At 41.8% G+C, this 23,705-nt stretch overlaps 1 protein-coding gene across 2 annotated transcripts in view; it reads left to right on the plus strand.

Annotated features, from left to right (window-relative positions):
- Nucleotides 1-23,705, plus strand: part of DAPL1 (death associated protein like 1) — a 48,873-nt gene that overhangs the window by 20,799 nt on the left and 4,369 nt on the right. The window contains exon 4 of one of the 2 annotated variants that reach the window (XM_025912340.2): nt 1,747-2,030. The exons of the other annotated variant lie outside the window; for it this stretch is intronic. Within the exon in view, the coding sequence (XP_025768125.2) occupies nt 1,747-1,863 (117 nt within the window). The 3' untranslated portion in view covers nt 1,864-2,030. Of the gene's footprint in view, nt 1-1,746; nt 2,031-23,705 lie in introns of those variants that run through there. 2 annotated transcript variants of the gene reach the window in all.

The raw sequence follows: 23,705 nt of genomic DNA on the forward strand, positions 1-23,705 counted from the left end.
AATTAACTTGTTTCCTTTCTCACCCCTTCACCTTATGTTTGACTTTAAGTACCTTGCCAAATTGTTGTCCTACCTGTAATCTCTTGAATGTGGTTGATCTGTTTTAGTCAACATTAAACACACCCAGTACTTCCAGTAGTTATCTGGAAGAAAACTACTAACGTTGGTGGCCTCTTAAGTTTCCTTTTGGTTCTAATGTTGAAAGAAAAACAAAACAAAACACTCTGCCCTGACCACACTATAAAATGCCTGTCATGTGGCCCAATGATAATTGATCTGACAAAAAAAAAAAGTCACTGGCTCTTTTTTTGGATTCTAAAGCAACATTTATGACCAATATCTCAATTATGTGTCTTCCTTCCTGCTGGAATGCCAGCAGAGACCATCCTTGGGTTTAATTATTATATTACTTCTGTCTGCTCATTGTAAAAGGAAAATTTTAGAAAAATACTGATAGGCAAAGTAAAGCAAATGACTGGGAATTGCCCTATAATTCCTCAAAGATAACCATTGTTAACACATCAGTGTATACTTTTCCAGCCTGTTTAATTTTTTAAGACTAAGAAGAAAGGACTTTCTGGAGTCAAGTTTCACAAGAAGGGGAACTCTGTGTGCCCAGAGCTCAGGGATATTTGAGAGGAGATATAAGGCACATATGTTTTCCCTGGCTTAGAAGAGCCCAAACAAACTATAAACAATGTGATGCCTGGGGTCATGCACAGTTTATCTCCCCCTTTATTTAACTTGAGTGTCAGGGCAAGGGCATCTAAATTCTACAGTGATAAGTTAAATTCCTCATGAGCTGAGGCATCCCTTCCTTGCTGGCTAAGGCAAGTGTCCTTATTAGGTATTTTTCTATTTTATCCATCAGCTTAGACACCAAGAACTGGAATGGACCCAAAAGGTCACTGGGTCAAAATTCTCTTCCTGAGAAAACTATGTCTGAATTGCTCACCACATTGGGCATCTTTTCCATCTTAAGCTGTCCTTAGTGTAAATTCTCTAAGGTCTCTTGGTTCCATGTGAAATTCCTCTTATTACCAAAAGTGTCTGTGTCCCCTGAAAGCCACGTAAGCCCTTTTCCTCATAGATGTCTTCTGTGGGATGACTAATGAGAACTTTTGTTACCTGAAGCTGGTAATCACTCTTCAGCTTTCCATTTACCAGGCTGTAGAGATTGGACCATGTGAAATAGCCAATACTGGACCATTTTTACCTACAAATACAGCCATTTCACACGCTTCAACGTACTAACTGACCCTAACTCTTCCTAACTTCTTTCAGAGGCTCCTTATTTCTGCTCTTTTGACAATGGAGGTGTTCCTCCCCTACAGGACCTTCCCCAGTGTCCCCATAGCCTCCTTGGAAAATAGTGATCCATATATACATACTAGTGCCAGAATCCTTGCTAATCTTGTAGGAACAATGAGATGTGATCAACCCTTTCTACCTGTACAGATGTCACTTCAAAACATACATATAAATGCACATGTATCTTCTATATGTTATCTTGTATATACTATTATTTATAATTTTCAAAATCAGGAGCCAGCTAATGAGAGAAAACCCAGGTGAATATATACACATATGAGCCCAGAGCTGGAGGTGGTTTAGGAAAAGAGATACTAAAGAAGTAACCAAAAACTGTGAGGTTCCCCTGACCAAACCGTATTGTTCTCTGCTACTCATACTTCATGACCAAAAAAGGTCCAATACGCTTATTTTTTCTTTCTTTCTCACCTCTAGCTCAGCCATAAATTTCCAGCAGCAGTGCATATCGCACATCAAAAACCCAGACCTGCTCTGGAGAAGGTCACTCCACTGAAAAGGATCCACATTATTCAGCAGCCTCGGAAATGTTAAGCTGGGACGTAAAACACAGCCGTCTGGCCAACTGCCTCAAACATCTGACAGCTTAGCAAAAGGACCAAAACTTTCCATAGGTCTAGTGCACTTGCTTGGTAAATAAAACAGCTTTTGTATCTTCTCTTTTTACTTTAGATAATAAAGCATCCAAAGTTATAAATCCAGTGCCTTCCTGGGCCTCCTTTTGATGCAGGTCAGGAGCCCACTGAAGTTTACACATGTAATTCTGTTGAATGAGTGGAGAATCCAGAATACTTGACTATTCCACTCCACCTCTCAGGATAAGTCTTTCTCTCCTTGATGCTGACCCTGAGCTGTTCCACCCACAGTGAGTTCTTCCTAAAGGACAAATGAGTACAAAGGCTGTATAAAGGCCAATACTCTATGCAAACGTGAGGAGTGAGTCTTCTCCATATGTTTATCTTAAGATCCTCAAGTCTTCCTTTGAGGTAAAATGTCATTTCCAGTTCCCCGCATAAAAACTTAGTTTGTTTTGAAGGCTTGGTGAGGGAAAATGAAAATTTTAGATTTGTTACAAACATACTCTCCTCTGCAAAGCAATCAAGGGTGGAAGGTAGAATTAGAGTTTCCATTGGAGATTTGCTCAGGGCTGCCCACAAAGTTCATCTGTAGAACCTAGGGGGTCACAACGCTACAGGGCATTGTGGTTGGGGTATAGATGTTGATTTTAATTGGAGGTAGGAGTAGGAGGGAAAGTATTGTCATAGCTAACCCTGCTCTAGCTCTCCTACCCTCCACAGCTCTCTCTCTCTCCCCCCCCTCCCCCACCCCATATACTCACCTGTGAATAGCCAAGGCTGTCTTCAGGTGATAGTAGGGACAACCAGGTTCTTTTTTCACAAAGGTTATCTGTCACAGTTCTATTCTGCACCTCTAATTAATAATATTATCTGGGGCACCTGGGTGGCTCAGTCAGTTAAGCATCGGACTTTGGCTCAGGTCATGATCTCACCGTACATGATTTCGAGCCCTGCATTGAGCTCTGTGCTGACAGCTCAGACTCTGTGCCTCCCTCTCTCTCTGTTCCTCCCCCACTTATGTTCTGTCTCTCTTAAAAATAAATGAACATTAAAAAAAATTTTTTTCAATAATAATGCTATCCAACAATCAACACTTGTCTTGACCCAAAAAAGTGGTCAGTACTCGAGTCCATCACATTATAGGTTGATAACCCTTGGGGAGTGACCAGGTGCCATGCCTATCTCTGATTCCTGGAACTCCAAAAGCACTTGGCTGAGGCCCAGTGGTCATGCTTATGTATCTCACCCCGTCCACCACACCCCCCCCACCAGCATTGTTTGGCTCTTTTTCAGGAACAAGAAAATTGTCTGAGACAATATTGAAACTTCAGCCAATGCCAGTATGAATCAATAAGACAGTTAGTCCTAACCACCTCACTTTGGCTTAGCTTAGTTCCTGGTCCTCTGAGACCATTGTCAGAAATTCTCCTTGCTGGAATATTTAAGTGTTGTGAGGCGCACTTGTTCTTATAAATGTACAGAAGTTCAAGGTCAGCCATGAATCCCCAGAGGGACAGTAGCAAAGTGTAAAGAGGATAGTAGATACCACTGGAACACTAGACTAGGAGATTAGGAGACTAGGATTCTACTTCTGACCCTTACTAGTTCTTAAACCTTAAACAAGCCACTTGACCTTTCTGATCCTTGTCAAATGGGTGTAATAACACCTGACCCCCACCCCACCCCCAGTTTAACTTTACCAGTGGCACACACTGGGAAGAAGACAAAATGGGCACTGAGGTTTGTAATAAGCTATTTCAAGAGTAGTGAGAGCAAGGTGGTACCAGGATGACGGTTCTGGAAGCTTCTAGAACTATAGTAGCAGGAGAACTATAAGAAGTGCTATAAAATGAGCCTCGAATAGGAATTAAAGGAAAAGCTGAAGATTTGGGGTCAGATGGAAGCGAGGAGTAAACAGAGGAGGGTGATACGGGAAATGGGAAGCTAAGATGGCAGGACCACTAGACTTGCCTCTCCTGCAGGTGATAGGAGGGCCAACCACCCAAAGGAAGGAAGAAGAGAAGAAGGGTACTAGTCTCTCCTTCTAGATTGGAAGATGTATTGCAAGAGAAGAGACGCTGCTCAAAGGGAGGTTATGCAGTAAGGACCCCAGCAGTAATTTAGGCCCACAATTGCAGTCACTCAAATCACCGAATTATAGAAAGGGGGAAGTTTGATGTGAACTTCAGATCTGAAAGGAATTGAAATTATCTCAGAGAATGTGTAATAGGAAAAGGGCCAGTCCAATCAGATTGCTTTGTGGCGATATGGCTGTACATGTTGAAAGCCAAAGTGGCTGTTCCCTCCCCCTCCTGAGGAGTAAGCCCTGCATGGATGTGCTGTGGTTCCACTCACTGGAAGCCCCTGTGATATGTTCACAGGCCCAGCAAAAACCATGACAATGGTGGAGAACTGTGTCAGGAGGTATAAGGCTGGGGATTTGCTGGCGAACACTCTTCTTTAGCTCATTTCAGTTCAGTTCAGCACGCTGTCTGAGGCACTGGGACACAAAGATGAGTACAAAGTGGCCCCTGCCTACCACAAAACCTTAGACCAAAGGGGAACAGGCATGCCAACAGATCAACATGCAGAGCGAGTTTAGAAATGGTTTGGTGAGAATGGGGGGCATGCTGAGGAGGAGGTCTTACACAGTAAAGAAAAAATGTGTTGGCTAGGGAGATCACTAACCCACATGCAGATCTTGAATAAACAGTCTTTAGTTAAGGTTTTTATTATGGAAATTTTCAAACATACACAAGAGTTGTGTGAATATCATACTGAACCCTCAGGTACTCATCACAAAGCTTCAACAATATGGCCAATCTTGTTGAATCTATAGCACCCAGCCCCCCACTTCTCCTTCTTCCTCTCTCCTTCTGGATTATTTTAGAGCAAATCCCAAGCATAATTTCATCTATAAATACTTCAGCATGCTATCTCCAAAAGATAAACACTCGTGTGTTCTCTCTCTCTCTCCCTCTCTCCCTGTAAACAAAATTTTACAAATATTGTGGAGCAAAAGAGAGTGTTATATAAACAATCCAAGAATCTTTCACTATGAAAGAAGACTGGTATTGCTGTGTGAGCTACAAGAGCCAGAAACAAGTGCAAACACACACACACACACACACACACACACAGCTGAGCCAGTCGTGCCCACAGAAATGACAGCTGTGAAATTTGAGGAGGCAGTGAGAGGCAGAACCTCAGAAAGGGAGGTAGAAAAATGAAGGTGGTCTTCAGGTTGAAGAAAAGAAACAGGTAAACAAAGTTAGTGGGAGAAAACAAAAGGTACAGGAAGAAACCACTGGGGTAAATTAGTTCTTGTTGAGGAAAAGAATATAGAAAACCCTAACAAATAGCTAGTTCTGAGGTTACTCAGAGGACTAATGGGTGATAGGCTTTCTTTAGATGGAACCCAAGTCCAAGGTGGGTATGGCTGGTTTTGGGGTATGTATTATGTTTTCAAGTGCATGTCGGGATGTCAGCTGGAGTCACCGCCCCCTTCAAATACATCAGATGAGCTCAAACCCCAGCCTACCCCTAGTGGATGTTCAAAGCCCTTCCACAATGTCTGTGAATCTCCAGGAATCACCTCTGATTTCCAACGAATTTGGTGTCCCTGAGTCCCACCACCCTGATCTCATTTTGGCCCTTTTCCATGATTTCCCAAAAGCCTACTCCAGAGGGTAATAAACATATCAAAGATTTAGCAGAGTTTACATCACAGCAACCAGACAACCTGCAGCAGAATATGAGCTATCCCAGATTTTATGTGTATGTCCTTCCACTACCCATTCCCCTCAACCCAGGATTTTGTTCACTGCTCATCGTAGCCCTGGCAGGCCCCTATTCCTCCCACCGTCTTGCGGATGGCTTCCCCTCTCTCACCCCCATCCTCATTTTTCTGTTCTTCCCCGCCTCCTAATTTCTGTTCAGTTCCACATCAGCAATTAGTATTTCTCGTGTTGTCTTGACCCCTGGAAAACACAACCTCAAGGAGTCACCTTACCCCCCAAATAATCTCCCTGTTTCCAATAAGTCTGACATCAACTATCAGGATGTCAACATTTTCATCCAAAAATGTTCTGAGTGATTAATTAATTAATCAATTAATTATAAAGGGTGAAGTGACAGAGAACCTGAGCCAAGAAAAATAAGCCAAAAGAAAAAGCAGAGAACTTCCAAAGGAAATGTTGAAGGACTGAAAGACAAACACATGAAATTAGGGTGAGCAGAGCTCCAAGTAAAAATATATAATACAGATAGAATTTTGAACCTGCTTTTGCACACAGGATTTCATGAAATCTTCACAAAAGTCACAAGGTGATAGCTGTCACTACCCCACTTTGCAGATGACAAATATGAGCCTCAGAAAAGTTAAGAGATTCCCAGGGTGTAATAGTGTAAGTGGAGGAATTTCTCTGGAAATCTCTTAATCCCAAATCTAGAGCTATCCTCCATGACCCCATGAGATCACAGGCTGGAGCTGAAGCTTAGAGGTCTCCAAACAGAGAGGATCTGGATATAATTCTGACTTTAAAATAGAGCTGAATTTGAAGACAGAAATCTATGTGAAAGGACTGGTTTGGGACTAATCAAATCCCTCAATAGGGGAAAAGCCATTCGAGTTCCGATTTTCAGGGGGTTGTTTAAAAGACACAAGTTATTCTTTCTATTCATGTGGTGGCAGAGATTGAAATTAATTTCTTTTAAAAATTTTTTTTTAATCTTTATTTCTGAGAGAGAGAGACAGAAACAGAGTGCGAGCAGGGGAGGGCCAGAGAGGAGAGAGGGAGACGTCAAATCCGAAGCAGGCTCCAGGCTCTGAGCTGTCAGCACAGAGCCTGACGCGGGGCTCGAATCCACAAACTGTGAGATCATGATCTGAGCCGAAGTCTGCTGCTTAACTGACTGAGCCACACAGGGGCCCCGAAATTAATTTCTTAAAATATAGGGAATTAGGAAAAGGAGTGAAGAGCCAAAGACATTCTCCCCTTCAAAGATTACAGAATAATGGAACTTCTTTTTCAATGACATAAAGAGAGTTTTCCAAAGGAATATAGGCAAAGGCTTCCAAGAATAAAATAGATATTGCCACAGAAGCATTTAAGAGAAAGCACAGACAGATAAAACCAAGGTGAAGACACCGGGGACGAAACAGTGAAATCAAAGAACGTATGTAACAGAATGGGGTTGTTAAGAGCAGAATCAGGTCACGCAAGAACAAAAACACTCCCTTCAAAAATCGAAGGTCTGTGAAAAGAGAGAGGATTGTTGCAAGACTAAAATGGGCAGAATCCGGTACCAAAAGAGAGCCTGGAGATAATGGAAGGGTTTAACCAGACATATTAAGTGCAAGGAAAGATTGAGCAATGCACTTGGACATGGCTGATGGAAGAAACGAGTGATCCGACAGCAGACATTATGGGTCAAGTGGTTCTAAGTGAGCCAGATCTGGAAGCAAGAGAGCCATCCTGGCCCTGGCAGACATGGTGTCTAGCTCCACCAGGCTTTTAAGAACTGAGCAAACCACTGTTTTCGACGGCAGGCACTAAAGAGGAGCATGCAGTGAGCTGAACAGTGAAATAAGGCGCTCACGATATTTTACAAAGGAAAGAAGGTAGACGTTGAGAATAAGATGCCACTATCTTTACAAGCGTAGAGTGGGAGACTTTCGTAGGAAAGTTTCCACAACATAACGAATACTCAACAAAGTGGAAAATAAAGTCTAGACTGGTATGAAATCACAAAACATGCCAGGGGCTTAGCGGGGATAAACGACAATGGGGAAGAAGTGGGAGAGGAGGGATGGCACCATGGTCACATAAGAACGTGGTGAACAATGGTCTTTGCCGTTCCTCCACAGACTGGTCACTTCACCTCCCTTCCGTGTAGCCCTGAAGTGCACCAAAGGAAGGAGCTGAGATAGGACAAGTCAGTCTGTTTTTTCTGAGCAAGGATGAGGGCCCAATACTGACACACCTGATTTCTTTCAAAAACAGCCTGGCATAGTTTTGTGTGAGATCTCCTGGTTTTTATGTATTAGGTCAATTTTTTGTTATTATACACTGTGCAAACCAAACCGTTCCAGCCTGTGGGTTGGATTTGGCCCGTGGACCATCATTTCACACAAGCTGCATTTTGCTCCTCAGGTTTGCACAGCAATCCTTAGTTCCTGAGGACCTGAGGGGTATAAGAGCAGAGCCTGCAGCGGGGGTGGAGGGAAAGAAGTTAGCAACAAGGAGAATTCAGCTAGAGGTCAGATGTGAAGGTTGAAAGGGAACAGCTGACTTTTGGCCAGAACCCAGCTTTAGTTTCCTCAGACGGTATCAATCTGGCAGTTACTGAAGGCTTATGCCAAGACTGACAAAACAAAATACAAGGTCAAAAATATGAAAAACCAGGGAAATCTGATAATCTTGACAGGATGGACTGATGCAGAGGCTAGGACCAAGAGGGCTTTTACTTCAAGGTTTGGTGGCTGTACAATAGTAACTATCATTTTCTGAGATTTTACTGTGTGCCAAGGGTGTTCTGTTCTATCTAACCTCTAATATTTACAACAACCCATTTTACAGATTCCGAATGTATTGTCCAGAGAGGTTAAGCCCCAAACACCCCCAGACCCTTATTCACGCTTTTCTTTTGACATGGTAATTTTTCCCTAGTCTTTTCTGCCAAGATATCCATTACAATATTATTTATTATAGATACCTAAGAAGTAAAGACATGTCCATACAGAAACATGTATACAAACGTTTATAGCAGCATTATTTGTAATAACAAAAAGTTGAAAACCACCCAAATGTCCATCAACTGATGAATGAGTAAACAAGATATAGTATATTCATACACTGGAATATTATTTGTCAACATGGATGAATCCCAAAAACATTATAAATGAAAGAAGCCAGTCACAAAGGACCGCATATTGTATAATTCCATTTATATGAAATGTCCAGATTAGGCAAACCTATAGACACAGAAAGTAGACTAGGGGTTGCCTAGGGCTGGGGTAAGTGGAGGGATGCAGATATTTGGTGGTGGCAGCTAAAGACTGTGGGGTTTCTTTTTGGAGTGATGAAAATATTCTAAAATTGATTGTATTCATAAATACAATGCATACCTCTGAAAATACTAAACCCCATTGAGTTGTACACTTAAGTAGGTGAATTGTATGATATACACATTACCTCAAAAAATGTTACCAAAAAAAAAATAATAAACAACAGAAAACTAGATATTGAAACATCAGTCATGTGTCATGACACACATAAAGGAGGTGATAAAGGTTGGCACTGTTTTTATATTCTAGCTCCCTCCCAAGGCCCCATCCTAGCTTGCTGTCCCCAGTGTTGGGGTCTGGCTTTACCCCCAGCCTCAGACTAGACAAGGCACCTGAAAAGCTATTCTTGGGGCTTGGACTGGAGCTAGAAGCAGTAACAGGTGTCAGTATCTCATTTATTTCCACAACAGCCCCGTGAGAAGGTATTATTATCATTTCCCTTGGAGGGAAGAGGAAATATTTAGCTAGATTACATCATTTACTGAAGAGCGAAGCCAATGTATTACGTAAGTAGGGTATAAACCCAGACACCCAGCCAATGTTTAACTGCAATCTTCCAGAGACCGGGTGGGTCCTAAGAGTAGGACACCACATTCTCATACACTGTTAGTGGGACTGTAAATTGTTGCAGACTTTCTGGAAGACAGTTTGGTAGGAGGTATCAAAGGTCAAAAATAGAGACATACTTCTTTGATCCAACAACCCCACTTTTAGAAATTTATTCTGTAAAAACCATAGAACAAGTTAACAGATATATATAAACACAAGGTTTTTCATCAAGGTGTTGTGTACATAGGCCAAAAAAAACTTTTTTAAAGAAAAATCCATATTTCCATCCACAAAGGATTGGTTAAATGATGGCGTAAATACATCCCTCTGCTGTAGTGACACAGGAATGTCAGGTTTTGTGGATAGGAACTGGGGGGTCCAAAGGTAGTAAGGGAATAGGGGGTAGGAGGAAAGAACCCTCCCCAAAACTAAGTCACAAAACCCAGCATAGCCTGGCATGCGTCCCACTCAGGAAGGTCACCTCCTTACCACTATCCACGTCTTCACAAGGATTGTATTAATGAAAGAATCATTCTTCAGTGTTATTTACCTGAAACATGACGTTTGACATTAATGTTTATGGAATGCTTCTGTAATTAAAAAAACAAAAACAAAAAACAAACAAAAAAAAACACCTAGACCTTGGGTTGCAAAGTACTACCTCTAAGTAGACTGAACTAGCTGTACGAGACTTGAGGTCTTCAACATAGTCCTGGGCGGCAAGGCCAGCCTCCCTTCCTTCTGTAGACCTCTCAGACTTACCTCCACATCCATATTTCTTCTTTCTCTGACAGGACCAAACTCAACAACAAAGTCAGAGACAAAAAAAGGCAAGTCCAGAACCTGATCACATTTATCACTGTTGCAGACAGATGCAAACAAATGAGTTTGAAACAGGTGATATTTATATATTTTTAAATTACTTTTAAACAATGTGTAATTGAGAAATCTTCTTCTAATCCCATTACTGAACTGTAATGGGAGCACGTAGAACTTTTTTATTTAAGACTTGGGGGAAGCTTCAGGCTTTTAGAAATGAATGGCTTGCTATATACAAAAGAGAGGAGGAAATACAAGGTCTGAGACTGACTGATGGACACTGTCTGAAGTGTTTGATGAGCTCCACCGTGATATACTTAATTTCACTCCTCACCTGTGACAGGAGATTGCCCAATGACCTTTTGGTACAATGTAAAAGTTAAGACGAGTCTTAGGTTTAGGAAACATTTGTTTCCCCAAGAAGACTCTCTGGTTCACATGATATCACTGCCAATTCATGAACCTGATAACTGTACTGTGTTTATATCCGATACAAACACATGCTGAAATACTTAGAGGTAGAGGATCATGAGCTTAGGTGGTTCAAACACTAAATTAGGAGTTCATGGATAGATAGGGGGCACTCATATGGGATAAGATGCTAATAATAGGTTAACCTGGTAAATGGTGCACAGATCTTCTTTGTGCTGTTTTTGTTTTTTTAATTTGATATTATTTCTAAATCAAGTGTTGAAAGTAAAAAAGACTCTAGCCCAGAATCTAAGAATACACTACTGCTTCTCAAATGGTAGCATATCACACTGGGAATATTACTGGCTTACATCTGATATTATTTTATTTGTTTACAATTAGTTTTTACAATTATTTTAAATAGATTATGCATTTATGTGATTGAAAAATCTGAACACTTGGAAAAGGTAGACACTGAGAAATGTCACTCCTGCTGCATAACCGTCCACTTAGCTACCTCTCACACCTGCGGATAATTACATTTCTAAGTTTCTGATTTATCTTTCCAGTGATTTTTTTTAAAAATTTTTAATGTTTCTTTATTTTTGAGGGGGAGAGAGAGAGACAGAGCTTGAGCTGGGGAGGGGCAGAGAGAGAGGGAGACACAGAATCCGAAGCAGGCTCTGGGCTCCGAGTTGTCAGCACAGAGCCCGAGGTGGGGCTTGAACTCAAGAGTTGTGAGAGCATGACCTGAACTGAAGTTGGACGCTTAACTAACTGAGCCACACAAGCGCCCCCTTCCAGTGATTATTTATGCAGATATGAGTATATATTATTCCTCCTTTCCTTACAGAAAATGGGCCGTGCTGTACACACCATTCTGCACTTTGCTTTGGTCACCTAGCAGTATATCATGTAGATCTCCCCATTCTATCACTTTAAGATATGATCTTTATAAAGAAATGGATATAATACCTACTTCCTTTATTTACACAGAATGTATGCCCAACCCTAAAATTTGGCTGTGGGTTAAATTATATGTGCTTTGCATTTATATTTCACAGCTGACTAGAAAAGTCAACTTCTGGGATTGTCAAAGATCAAATTCAAAATACCTAGACATTTTCTTAAATATGCTGACAAGTTTTGAACATCAAGGAACAATAAAATTTTAAATATGTTTCTTGAAAGAACACTGAGAAGATGGGTTGACCACAGAGTTTACTTACATGTGCATTGTTCTTTTTTTAAATGCCTCTCTCTGGGAATTTTCAGACAGTGTTTGTTTTGTGTTTTTGTTTTTTTGCTCTACATGGCTATAGCCCAGAACTGTCAGAGGAGATTAAGCTTATAAAAGAGAAATTTCCAAATTTTTTAAATATTATAAGCAAATGGAATATTTTTTTTCTGTCTACAGTACAATTTAGTTCAGTTCAACAGACACTTACTAGGTCTTGTACAAACCACTGAGCTTTAAAAAATGGATAAGACATTGGTCCTGGCTGCAAGATGCATACAGATAATGCCTCTTTCATGTGGAAGCTGCTGTGCTGTAATATGCACTCACAAAATGCTACAGGAGAACAAAGGAAGGACACTTAGCCCTGCCTCATTAGAGAAAATTAGCAAAGTTACAAATACAAGTAAATGCGGACCAGAAAAAGAAGGATGGGGGCAGCAGGGGTGCAGGTCATGAAGTTTCATGAAAACATGAAACTACCTAGTATAGATGGGGAAATGGCAAACAGCTCAGTGTCAGTGGAGTTCAAGGTGTTCACAGATGTGACTAAGGGGGAGGGGAGGGCCCTGTATGGTCTGCCACAGAGCTGGGACTTGACTCTGGGCAGCTGTTAAAGGAAGGAGCTTGGGCAGGTTTGCCTTTTAGAAGGCTCATCTTGGCTTTGACATGAAGAATGGATTTGAGGAGGGGATCAATCCATGGGCAAAAGGCTATAGGAATGGAGAAGAGGAGACATATTTGAAAAAACACTGCAGGGCTTGATGACTAAGACTGTGGATGAGAGAAGAGCAGGAAGACACTTGCGTTCTGACTTGTGTGACTCAGGGAGTGGTGGATCCATTAAATGAAACAGGGAAACCTAGGTAGAAGAGGGAGGTGATAACTTCTGTTTGGGTCATGTTGAATTTGAGGATAGCAAGCAGACACAGCTATGACTCTGATGATCAGAGGAAAGTTCTAGTATTAGAGATACAGATTTGGGCATTGTATTTATCCTGAGGCTGCTATAACAAATTACCACAAACTTGGTGGCTTAACACAATACAGATTTATTCTCTTACAGTTCTAAGGTCAGAGGTCTAAAATCCATCTCATTGGGCCAAAAGTCAAGGTATCAGTAGGGCTGGTTCCTTCTGGAGGCTCTGGAGGAGAACTTTCCCTACCTTTTCCTGCTTCTAGAAACCAACTACATTCCTTGGCTCACTGCCCTTTGTTCATCTTCAAAGCCAGCATTGTAAAATAATGCTTGCTTCTTCGATAGTCAAGTCTCCCCCTGCCTCCCTTTTATAAGGACACTAGTAATTACATTGGGTCCACCCGGATAATCCAGGATAATGTCGCATTTTAAGAGCCTTAACTTATTCACATCTGCAAAATCCCTTTTGACAAATAAGGAAACATTCACAGGCTCCAAAGATTAGGACCTGGAGATAATTAGGGGACATCATTCAGCCTACATGTGTGGTTGGCATTACATTAAGTGCGAGTACATACATATAATCAATGGGGTGGACATGTATGGAAAGAAGAACACTGGATCAAGAACAAAGCAGTGGGAACACCAAAGTTAAGGGAGAGAGAATTGGTAGTTGGAACCCAAAGGAGATGGGGAAAAAGTCTGACCAGGAAGGTGAGTACGGGAAAGAGCTGGTGTCATGGAGGCAGAAACTAGTGAGTAACAGGAGGAGCTAGTGGCCAGTAGATGAAGTTGGGAAACCATCTGGAGGTCCCTAGGTGTCCTTTCCACAGCAACATCAGTGGAGTACAAGGGGTAGGATACAGATGGCAGTGGACAGCACTAATGCACAATAAGAAAGCATGGACCACCCTTTCAACAGGTTGACTAAGAAGAAAAGAGATGTGATGGCAACTAGAAAAAAAATGCACACTCAAGAGAATTTATTTTGTTTTATTTTGCTTTGCTTCTAGGAAAGTATGAGTCCCGAGCATACTTGTAAGCTGAAAAGAAAGAGCCCATAGATTGAGAGATGCCAAAGATGTATGTAGGAGAGAGAATACCCGATAGAACAGGGTACCAAAATAGTCTGATGGATGTGAATTCCAAGAGCACAGATACATAAAATTTGAAATAAGACTATCCTTTGATCCAGCTTCTAGAAATTTATCTTACAGAAAGAAGTCTTACCAAAAAAACTTATAAAAATCCTCAATAAGAGGAAAAAATATACAAGATTACAAGATTCTTTAAAAGCAAAGAGATAATGTACAAGAGTGCTCAACATGGAAAATTTGAAACAATTGACATGTCTATCAGCAAAGGATTAATTAAATTTGGAGTTGAGAGTAGCTTTAAACATGGAAAAATTTCCCCATATATGATATGATCCAGACTTCATAAATAAAAGTGTTACAGAATTGATACAAAGCAAACAGCTTCTATAGACCCCATAAACAAATAAAGACTAGAAAAAATATTTCCAGTCTACTTATTATATAAAGAATTCCTTCAAATTCATTTTTTAAAGTGACAACCTAATAGAAAAATGAACAAAAGTTATACTGGCATTTCATAGAAGACAAAAATCAAATAGTTAATAAGTACATATTTTTAATGTTTATTATTTATTTTTCAGAGAGAGAGAGAGCAAACTTGGAGGTGGAAGGAAGGGATAGAGAGAGAGAAAGACACAGAATCTGAAGCAGTTTCCAGACTCCTAGCTGTTAGCTGTCAGCTCAGGTCTTGAGCTCAGGGTCATGAATCTAAGCCCCGCTTTGGGCTCCTCACACAGCGTGGAGCCTACTTAAAAAAATAATAATGATAAAATAAAAATAAAATAATATCTTTGAGAGAGAGAATAAAAGTGAATTACATTACATAGCAAGTACATGATGTAATATTCTGAAGCCATGAAAAAGAATTAGATCTGGATCTGATAAATTATGTGAAGTAGGGTTATACTATTTAAGTAAACAAACAAACAAATACATACATATATATGTATATAGCTAAATTCTAGGTATAGCAGGATTTCATATTTGGAAACAAAAGTTATTTCTGGTACTAGACAAAATAAGGACTGGTTAACACATCAACATGGATGAATCTCAGATGCATTAGGCTAAGTAAAAGAAGCCACCGTCAAAAGGCTACACGCAGTGTAATTCCATTTATATGACCCTCTTGAAAAGGCAAAACGGGGCGCCTGGGTGGCTCAGTCGGTTGAGCGAATGACTTCGGCTCAGGTCACGATCTCGCGGTCCGTGAGTTCGAGCCCCGCGTCGGGCTCTGTGCTGACCGCTCAGAGCCTGGAGCCTGTTTCAGATTCTGTGTCTCCCTCTCTCTGACCCTCCCCCGTTCATGCTCTGTCTCTCTCTGTCTCAAAAATAAATAAACGTTAAGAAAAAAAAAAGAAAAGAAAAAGAAAAAGAAAAACCGTAGGAACAGAAAATGGATCAGTGGTTGCCAGGGCTGGAGGTCAGGAAGGAGGTCACCGTAAGGGACACAAGGGAAGTTTTTTGTGATGAAAATGTTCCATAACTTAGTTGTGGTGTTGGTTCCACAACTACATACATTTATACACTGCACAAGGCAAAGTTTACTCTATGAATTATACTTCAACATATCTGACTTTTTTAAAAGTTTCTAAAGATTCCCAATAAACTGCCAATACTAATTACCCCTGGAAGAATGGGAGAAGAGGATCATGGGGCAGAAAGAATCTTTCACTTGTTACACTTCTGTATAATTTGGTTTATTTTTAGTAAGAATACACTACCAATTTTTGAAGAAGTTTGAATAAGTATGACATGCTCAAACAATGGAACATTAAAAAGGTAATGTTTACATGTAACTAACACATAAAGGCATTTACAATCACTGTTAAGTAGAAAAAAAAAACAAATTGTATGAAATACGCAATCATAGGGTTGGAAAAATATAATAGAACAATGTGTATACATATATATTTAAGTTTATATGTGGTTGTAACTGTGTATGCAAATCAGAAGGATACCTGTCATATATTTAACAGTAATTTAACAGCATTTACTTTTGGAGAATAGTATCATTGTGGGTTTGTGGAAGGGACTACTTTTATTTTTAACTTTGGTTGAACAGTTAGGAGAGTATGTCATTTCTATAATCATAAAAAACATTATGGTTTTTACTTATTTATTTATTTTTGCCTACTTTTTTTTTAATTAGATTTTTTTTAAGTAGGCTCAACTCCCAACACGGGGCTTGAACTCACAACCCCAAGATTAAGAGTTGCATGCTTTAACCAACTGAGTCAGCCAGGCACCCCTACATTATGGTTTTCAAATAGCATAACTGAAGAGGTTGCATTGACCAAAAGGAAGACTATCCATGCTGAGAGTGGAGGCAAGACCAACAGGGATATAGAGAACTTTGTAGGTTGGACAGCAGCTAGAAGAGTCAGTAATTCTGGCCTCAATTTTCTCAACAAAATAGGCCATCTGGCGCAGGGGAGTGGGCTTGGGGGAGAGTAAGGAGTTTAAGGAAGGTACAAAGTTCTGGAATAACTTAAGAGGTACAACAGGAAGGATTGAGGCTGAAAATTGCTACTGAGGGCGGAAGTTACAAACGCCCTCTGGGGCTTGGCCAGGAGGGGAATGTGCAAGGGGCGCTGAACAGGAGCTTCAACAAACCGGGGTGGGCAGCCTTGACCTCTGGGGCAGGCCAGATCCTGGTGACTGCCACAGCCCAAGGTCACCATGACTCCAAGAGAAGGCAGAAATACAGCTTTTTATATTAAATCATCCAAGTGAAAATATCGCCAACTAGTTGAATGTTTTAAATGCTGGCCAGGCCAAAACAAGATCTAATAGCCCATGGCGGTGGGGGGGCTATGTGTGCATGGTTTTGTGTTTTTTTCCAAATATTACCCAACGTATTTTTTTATTCCCCTATTTCTTTACAGTCTAATCCCTTTTAACTCAATAAAGCTTGTTTCAGCGGGAGGTGAGATACAGTTCAGAACAACAACAAAAAAATCTCTGCTCAGTTGTGATGTTCGGTACCTACCTTTTAAAGGAACCAGCAGAGGGGCGCCTGGGTGGCGCAGTCGGTTAAGCGTCCGGCTTCAGCCAGGTCACGATCTCGCGGTCCGTGAGTTCGAGCCCCGCGTCAGGCTCTGGGCTGATGGCTCAGAGCCTGGAGCCTGTTTCCGATTCTGTGTCTCCCTCTCTCTCTGCCCCTCCCCCGTTCATGCTCTGTCTCTCTCTGTCCCAAAAATAAATAAAAAAAAAAAAAAAAAAAAAAAAAAAAAACGTTGAAAAAAAAAATAAAGGAACCAGCAGAGGGGCGCCTGGGTGGCGCAGTCGGTTAGGCGTCCGACTTCAGCCAGGTCACGATCTCGCGGTCCGGGAGTTCGAGCCCCGCGTCAGGCTCTGGGCTGATGGCTGGGAGCCTGGAGCCTGTTTCCGATTCTGTGTCTCCCTCTCTCTCTGCCCCTCCCCCGTTCATGCTCTGTCTCTCTCTGTCCCAAAAATAAATAAACGTTGAAAAAAAAAAAAAAATAAAGGAACCAGCAGAAACAATAGTTTTGAAATTCAAGCTTTCAGAGCCAAGAGCCAAACCCTTTTGAGAGAGAAAAGGGTTTCGGTATTTTAAAAACTTCCTCTCAGATATCTAGAGCAGGAGTCAGGCTTTTACAGAACTGGTGGGAGAAGGAATTCTACAAGATGTAAGAAGAGCTTACCCTCCAGGAAAGAATTTGATCACTTGGTTGGCAGGAGCACTCAGAGAGGAGAGGAGAGTGACTCCTAAATCCAGATAGGTCTGAACGGAGGGAGAAGAGGCCAGGGGTCACTCATGTCCCGCTTCCCTCTTGGACTCCTGGGAAGAAGCCTCTTCCGAGCCACCACTGGGCAGCTGTATTAGAGTAGCAACTCGAGTAGGACAAGTCTAAACAGACAGAGGGACAGAGCTAGCCTCTCCTTTGACAAGCTTCCCTAAGAGGCTTGGATGGTACCAGAATTTCCCTCAGGCCTCAGAGAAGATGGAGAAATGAGAAGAGAGGTCTGGCCTGCAAGCCGCAGAGTCACCATGGCGAGGGCAGATCCGACCCTGTAGCTAAGAGCTTTGGAGTGAACAGTCCACGTCACGGCAGGCCCCTGGGAGGTCCGCACGGCCAGTGGGAGCTGAGGTGGGCCATGACCCCGTCTTATTTGCAACAGGCAATGAGAGTGAGCATCGCAGGAGATTCTGAGGCATGCTAAAATGAGAGCACAATGAACTAGTGAACTGGCTGGGCAGTGGAGGACTAGTGTGCAAAAGGGATAAGAATACTCGTAAAATGATTCCAGTTACCCAATTAGCAGACTAAATCATACTTGAAGTACTGGCAATGCGGGAACACCCAGAAATCAAAAAAAAAGTTTTTTCTAAGAATATTCTTCCCTCACTTCCTCCCTACCCCTTCTCCAAAATAAACAAATCAACGAACACTAATGTAGTCACCACGAGAAACAAATCAGAGTTCCTTTTTGAATTACATCTAGGACAAGGGCACCATCACTTTTTCATTGCCTTGGGCACTAATGTGGCCCTGATTTTCAGGTGAGTACCTGAGAGATCTTATCTGTATGAGCTGAGGCGCGAGAGATACTCACAATGGAAGAACAAAAAGGGGTCAGGGTTAGAGAGGTCTCCTTAGGGTCAAGAGCTGGTGGGTGTCGTTAGAGCCCCTGTGGGCAGCCTTGGGCTGTGGCCATGGAGGTGGATAGCTAAGTGGGGGACAGGTTGAGGGGTAGAGAAGGGGACAGGTTGAGGAGTAGAGAAGGGGACAGGTTGCTGACAAGGTCACCAGGATAAGGAGGTTGTAGGATGGAGGAGTGAGGTGCCAGTCTTCAGTGAAAGCTGGAGAACCTCCCAACTGTGAACAGATGCCCAATGCCCTCATTTCCATAACTGGACCTTCATCTAATGTGGCCCATAGGCATGTTATATTGAATAATAGGTTTACATGGAATACTAACATAATTACACATTGATTCATAGCATCGATTATTTTTCTCAGGTTTGTCAGACTTTAGCAAAATTAGGATCCATATGTGCAACATTAGCTCTATTGTACTGCTTACTTTTTTTTTTTTTAATTAAACACACATATAAAAGTCTCCTTCTTCTGGAATTTTTGATTGACAAAAGGAAACACAATATCATTTGAAAATTTTGTTTTTAGGCAATTAAAGGTGGACCTGAGCTACCAGGGCCACCTCTTCTGTGCATTTTCATTTGACATTCACAGTGAGATTGCAGAGGCAATTTTTAATTTCCCTTTTTTTTTTTAAGTCTCCAGAGAAAATTACTATCCAGGAATGATGGGTTTTTTTTAACTGTTTTCATTTTCCCTGTGCCAGACTAAGCATTCCTGAGAGAAAACAGACCTTCTCAGGGAATCCATACTCAGCACATGATCTCCAATTCTGAGTGAATAAACATTTTTCCTACCGAAATGAGTAGAACACAGGCTAGAAGGGAATCTAAGTTGACTCCTCGTTGATCTTTAGTTTTACAGCACATTAGGCTGGTCTCTTCTCCTTAATGATTTAAGTATCTGATGCTAAGCTTTCTTATCAAATAAACTCAAAGTCTGGCTTTATTCGATCTTCAAGCTTGTAGCTAAATATTTAACTAGGGTCTGAAGAAAGAGGAAAAAGTCAAGTTGGTTGTTGCAAAGGGTGATCTAATTCCTGCCATTTTAAACGCTCTGCTCTGCCAAGTAAGGGAGGTTCTTTTTGTTTTGCAGCAATGCTCACCTAACTTTCTCCAATGTGTATTTCACCTTGCTACTTGAGGCTTCTGTAAGACCTGAGGCAGCACTAGATCCAGTCTAGGAATCAGTAGGGTTAGGGAGGTCCTTGTGAAAATCAAAGTAAGCAGTGTGATGTCCTTGATGCCATGGACTACATTTTCAACTATCCATGCAGAGAGAAGGAGAAATTTTAGTGAGGAAAACGCAGATAATATGGAAATCCTTTGTATTTACTTTGGACCCTTGTCCCAGTGCGCACACATTTCTGTCAAGTGGCCATGCGCCATGATTGCAAATGTACACAAGGTATGGTGGGAGATACTGACTGAGTTGCTTTTGTATCTCCTTGGAATCTTAAAAATGGTAGGGAAGGCTGTGTCATGGGATGGAGACTCTTGAGGAAAAACTCTGAGATCTACTGGTCTCCTGAGTCAGAAGGTTTCTATTATACGTTATGCCAGCTGCATGATTTTCCGACTGCTGCTGTAACAGATTGCCACCAATTCAGTGGCTTTAAAAAACAAACAAAAAGACCTCACATTCGACTATCTTATAGTCCTGGAAATCAGATGTCCCAAACGGCTCTCATGGGCCAAAATAAAGGTGTTGGCAGGGCTTTGTTCCTTTCTGAAGGCTCTAGATGAGAATCCATTTCTTTGCCTCTTCCAGTTTCTAGAACCACCACACTCCTCCATCTTCTCCTTCTGTTGTCACATCTCCTTTCTCTGACTTGGATCCACTTGTCTTCTTCTTACAAGGAACCTGTGAATACACTGTCCCCATGCAAAACTCCAGGTTCATCTTCGCATCTCAAGATCTAGAATTGTATCAGCAATGTCCTCTTTGCCTTGTAAGGTGACACATTCATAGGTCTCGGGGATTAGGACGTTGTTCAGCCTACCACACCAGGGCGGGCCCCGTTTCCTCAAACCTAGCACTGATCCCAGTCTTCAGTTACCACAGCAGGCTTCATCTGGGCCAGGGCTCTGCAACACCCACAGTCAGTGATCCTTCTGCTGGATCCCTCACCTACTCCATGACCTACTTCTGCTGTAATACATCCAAGCCCCCAGGAGGACTCTTGGATCACTGCACAGAGCCCACAAAATCATTTCAACCCAAATGAAATGGATATGGTGAATAAGCATGAATGATGAATTATGATATAATCAAAATACACTTTTATCTTTGTCTTCCACTGTCTTTTAAAATTTTGCTCAGGAAAGAGATGCTCCTGTCCTTGCTTCTATGAGTGTATCTCAATGCGGACACTGTTAGCATTTCAAGCAGGGCAATTTTCAGGATTTTTAGCATCCCGGGCTCTAACCTTCTAAATGCCAATAGCACTTTCTTCACTAATTATTGTGATAATCAAAACATGCTCCCACATACTTCCTTTCTTTTTTAGTCTATTTATTTATTTTGAGAAAGAGAGCGCAAGAATGAGCTGGGGAAGGGCAGAGAGAGAGAAAGGGACAGAGGATCTGAAGCAGACTCTGCACTATTAGCACAGAGCTCCATGCAGGGCTCAAACTTATGAACCATGAGATCATGACCTGAGCCAAAGTCAGACGCTTAACTGACTGAACCACCCAGGCCCCCCACTCCCATGGACTTCCTAAGGATCTTCAGGACGTGGAACTGCCCCAAACTCAGGCAGACCCCTGGCTTATCAATTCACTCTCAGGTCTCAGGAACTAATTTTTTATGGCCCCTTTAGGGCACATACTCAGTCTCTATTCGGTAATTATGATGCCTGATTAATGCAAAAAAACAAAACTCTGATAGACTTTTTTTTTTTAATGTTCATTTATTTTTGAGACAGGGAGAGAGACAGAGCATGAGCAGGGGAGAGGCAGAGAGCGAGGGAGACAGAGAATCCGAAGCAGGCTCCAGGCTCTGAGCTGTCAGCACAGAGCCCAATGCAGGGCTTGAACTCACAAACCATGAGATTGTGACCGGAGCCGAAGTCGGACACTTAACCGACTGAGCCACCCAGGCTTCCAAAACTCTGATAGACTTAAGGCTGCTGCCAGGGAAAATCTACAATAGGGGAGGGGATTTTGGTCAACTTCTCCCTTACCCCATTCAGGGCCCCAGTTTATTAATGTGACTGGGGAAGTTTCCAAGTTTCTTGTCAAAGGCTTAATCACAACCGACTTTTCCTCTTGGGGAGCTTTTGTGGGTTTTTCAAAGTTTGCCATCCAGGAATCATTTGTACAACTCTCAGGAAGTATAGAATGCATTCCATTCTCAAGGCCACACCCCCTCAGTGCCTGCACTGGTGGAGCCCCTAGGGCTCACCTCTCTCTGGGTAAAGTGTCAGGGGTCCAGCAAACTCTTCATTTTGCTTATGGTGACAAGGCCTCCCTTTGGAGCGTCGAATCTATGGTATCTTAGTATCCAGTTGAAATTTCCATTGTAACATTTTATTGTGATAAAGAAATAAGAGGATAACTTCAAAACAAATAATTCAAAAAAAATTTTTTAAGCAGGCTTCACACTCAGCCCAGAGCCCAAGGTGGGCCTTGAACTCATGACCCTGAAATCAAGACCTGAGCTGATATCAAGAGTCAGAAGCTTGGGACACCTAGGTGCTCAGTTGGTTAAGCATACGACTTTAGCTTAGGTCATGATCTTGTGGTCAGTGTGTTCAAGCCCCGCATCAGGCTCCATGCTGACAGCTCAGAGCCTGGCGCCTGCTTCAGATTCTGTGTCTCCCTCTCTCTCTGCCCATTCATGCTCTGTCTCTCCAGCTCTCAAAAATGAATAAACGTTAAAAAAAAAAAAAACTTTTTTTTTTTTTTAATTTTTTTTTTTCAACGTTTATTTTTTATTTTTGGGACAGAGAGAGACAGAGCATGAACGGGGGAGGGTCAGAGAGAGAGGGAGACACAGAATCGGAAACAGGCTCCAGGCTCTGAGCCATCCTCCCAGAGCCCGACGCGGGGCTCGAACTCACAGACCGTGAGATCGTGACCTGGCTGAAGTCGGACGCTTAACCGACTGCGCCACCCAGGCGCCCCAAAAACTTTTTTTTAAGAGTCAGAAGCTTAACCAGATGAGTCACCCAGGTGCCCCTCAAACAAACAATTTAGAGCCAATCCCTCAACACCTGAGAGCCTCTTGGTCTCTGAGATTCTACAACATTGTAGACTACATACAATTCATTTTCATAATCCAATAGGTTTTCGAGCTGAATTTGGAAAATAGTCCTCTAAATGTCCTTTAGTCTAGAGGAATGTTTAGGCATTTCCCCCCTCCTATTAAAATGCTCTTCTTCTCTTTTCTACTAATTCTTAAAGCTCTTAACCCTGATACTTTATATTCCAGCACCTTCAAAATGGAGGCTTGGGGACCGACAGATAACTTCTCATGCATGTTCTGTATTGACATTAAGGAATATCTGGAAGACAAAGGAGTGACTGACTCAAATATGATGAAAACACAATGACCTGTTTCACAATAACTACCACATGGAGAACCTCACAACCTACGAAGTGTCTACATGTACATGTTCTCCTTTGATCCTTACGAGGCAAATCCTACTTTATAGATGAAGTAAATGAAGCCCAGACACAAAAGGAAGTAGAACTAACATTTAATAAGTTTTATTATATGCTGGGTGGCTTTTTATATATTTGTCACCTCATTTAATGTCCATAATGAATATATAAGATAGGCATTATTATCATCCCAGGACACTGAGGCTCAGGAAGATGAAGTAATTTTCCCAAAATCACACAGCCAGTAAGGACAACTTTTTGCTGTACCATACATTAAAAAAAAAATTTAATGTTTATTCATTTTTGAGAGAGAGAGAGAGAGAGATAGAGTGTGAGCAGGAGAAGGGCAGAGAGGGAGGGAGACACAGATCTGAAGCGGGCTTCAGGCTCTAAGCTGCCAGCACAGAGCCTGATGTGGGGCCTGAACTCACCAATGGTGAGATTATGACCTGAGACGAAGTCTGA

This window comes from Puma concolor, chromosome C1 (assembly GCF_028749965.1).
Source record: "Puma concolor isolate L17-30 chromosome C1, mPumCon1.1.hap2, whole genome shotgun sequence".
Lineage (NCBI taxonomy): Eukaryota > Metazoa > Chordata > Mammalia > Carnivora > Felidae > Puma > Puma concolor.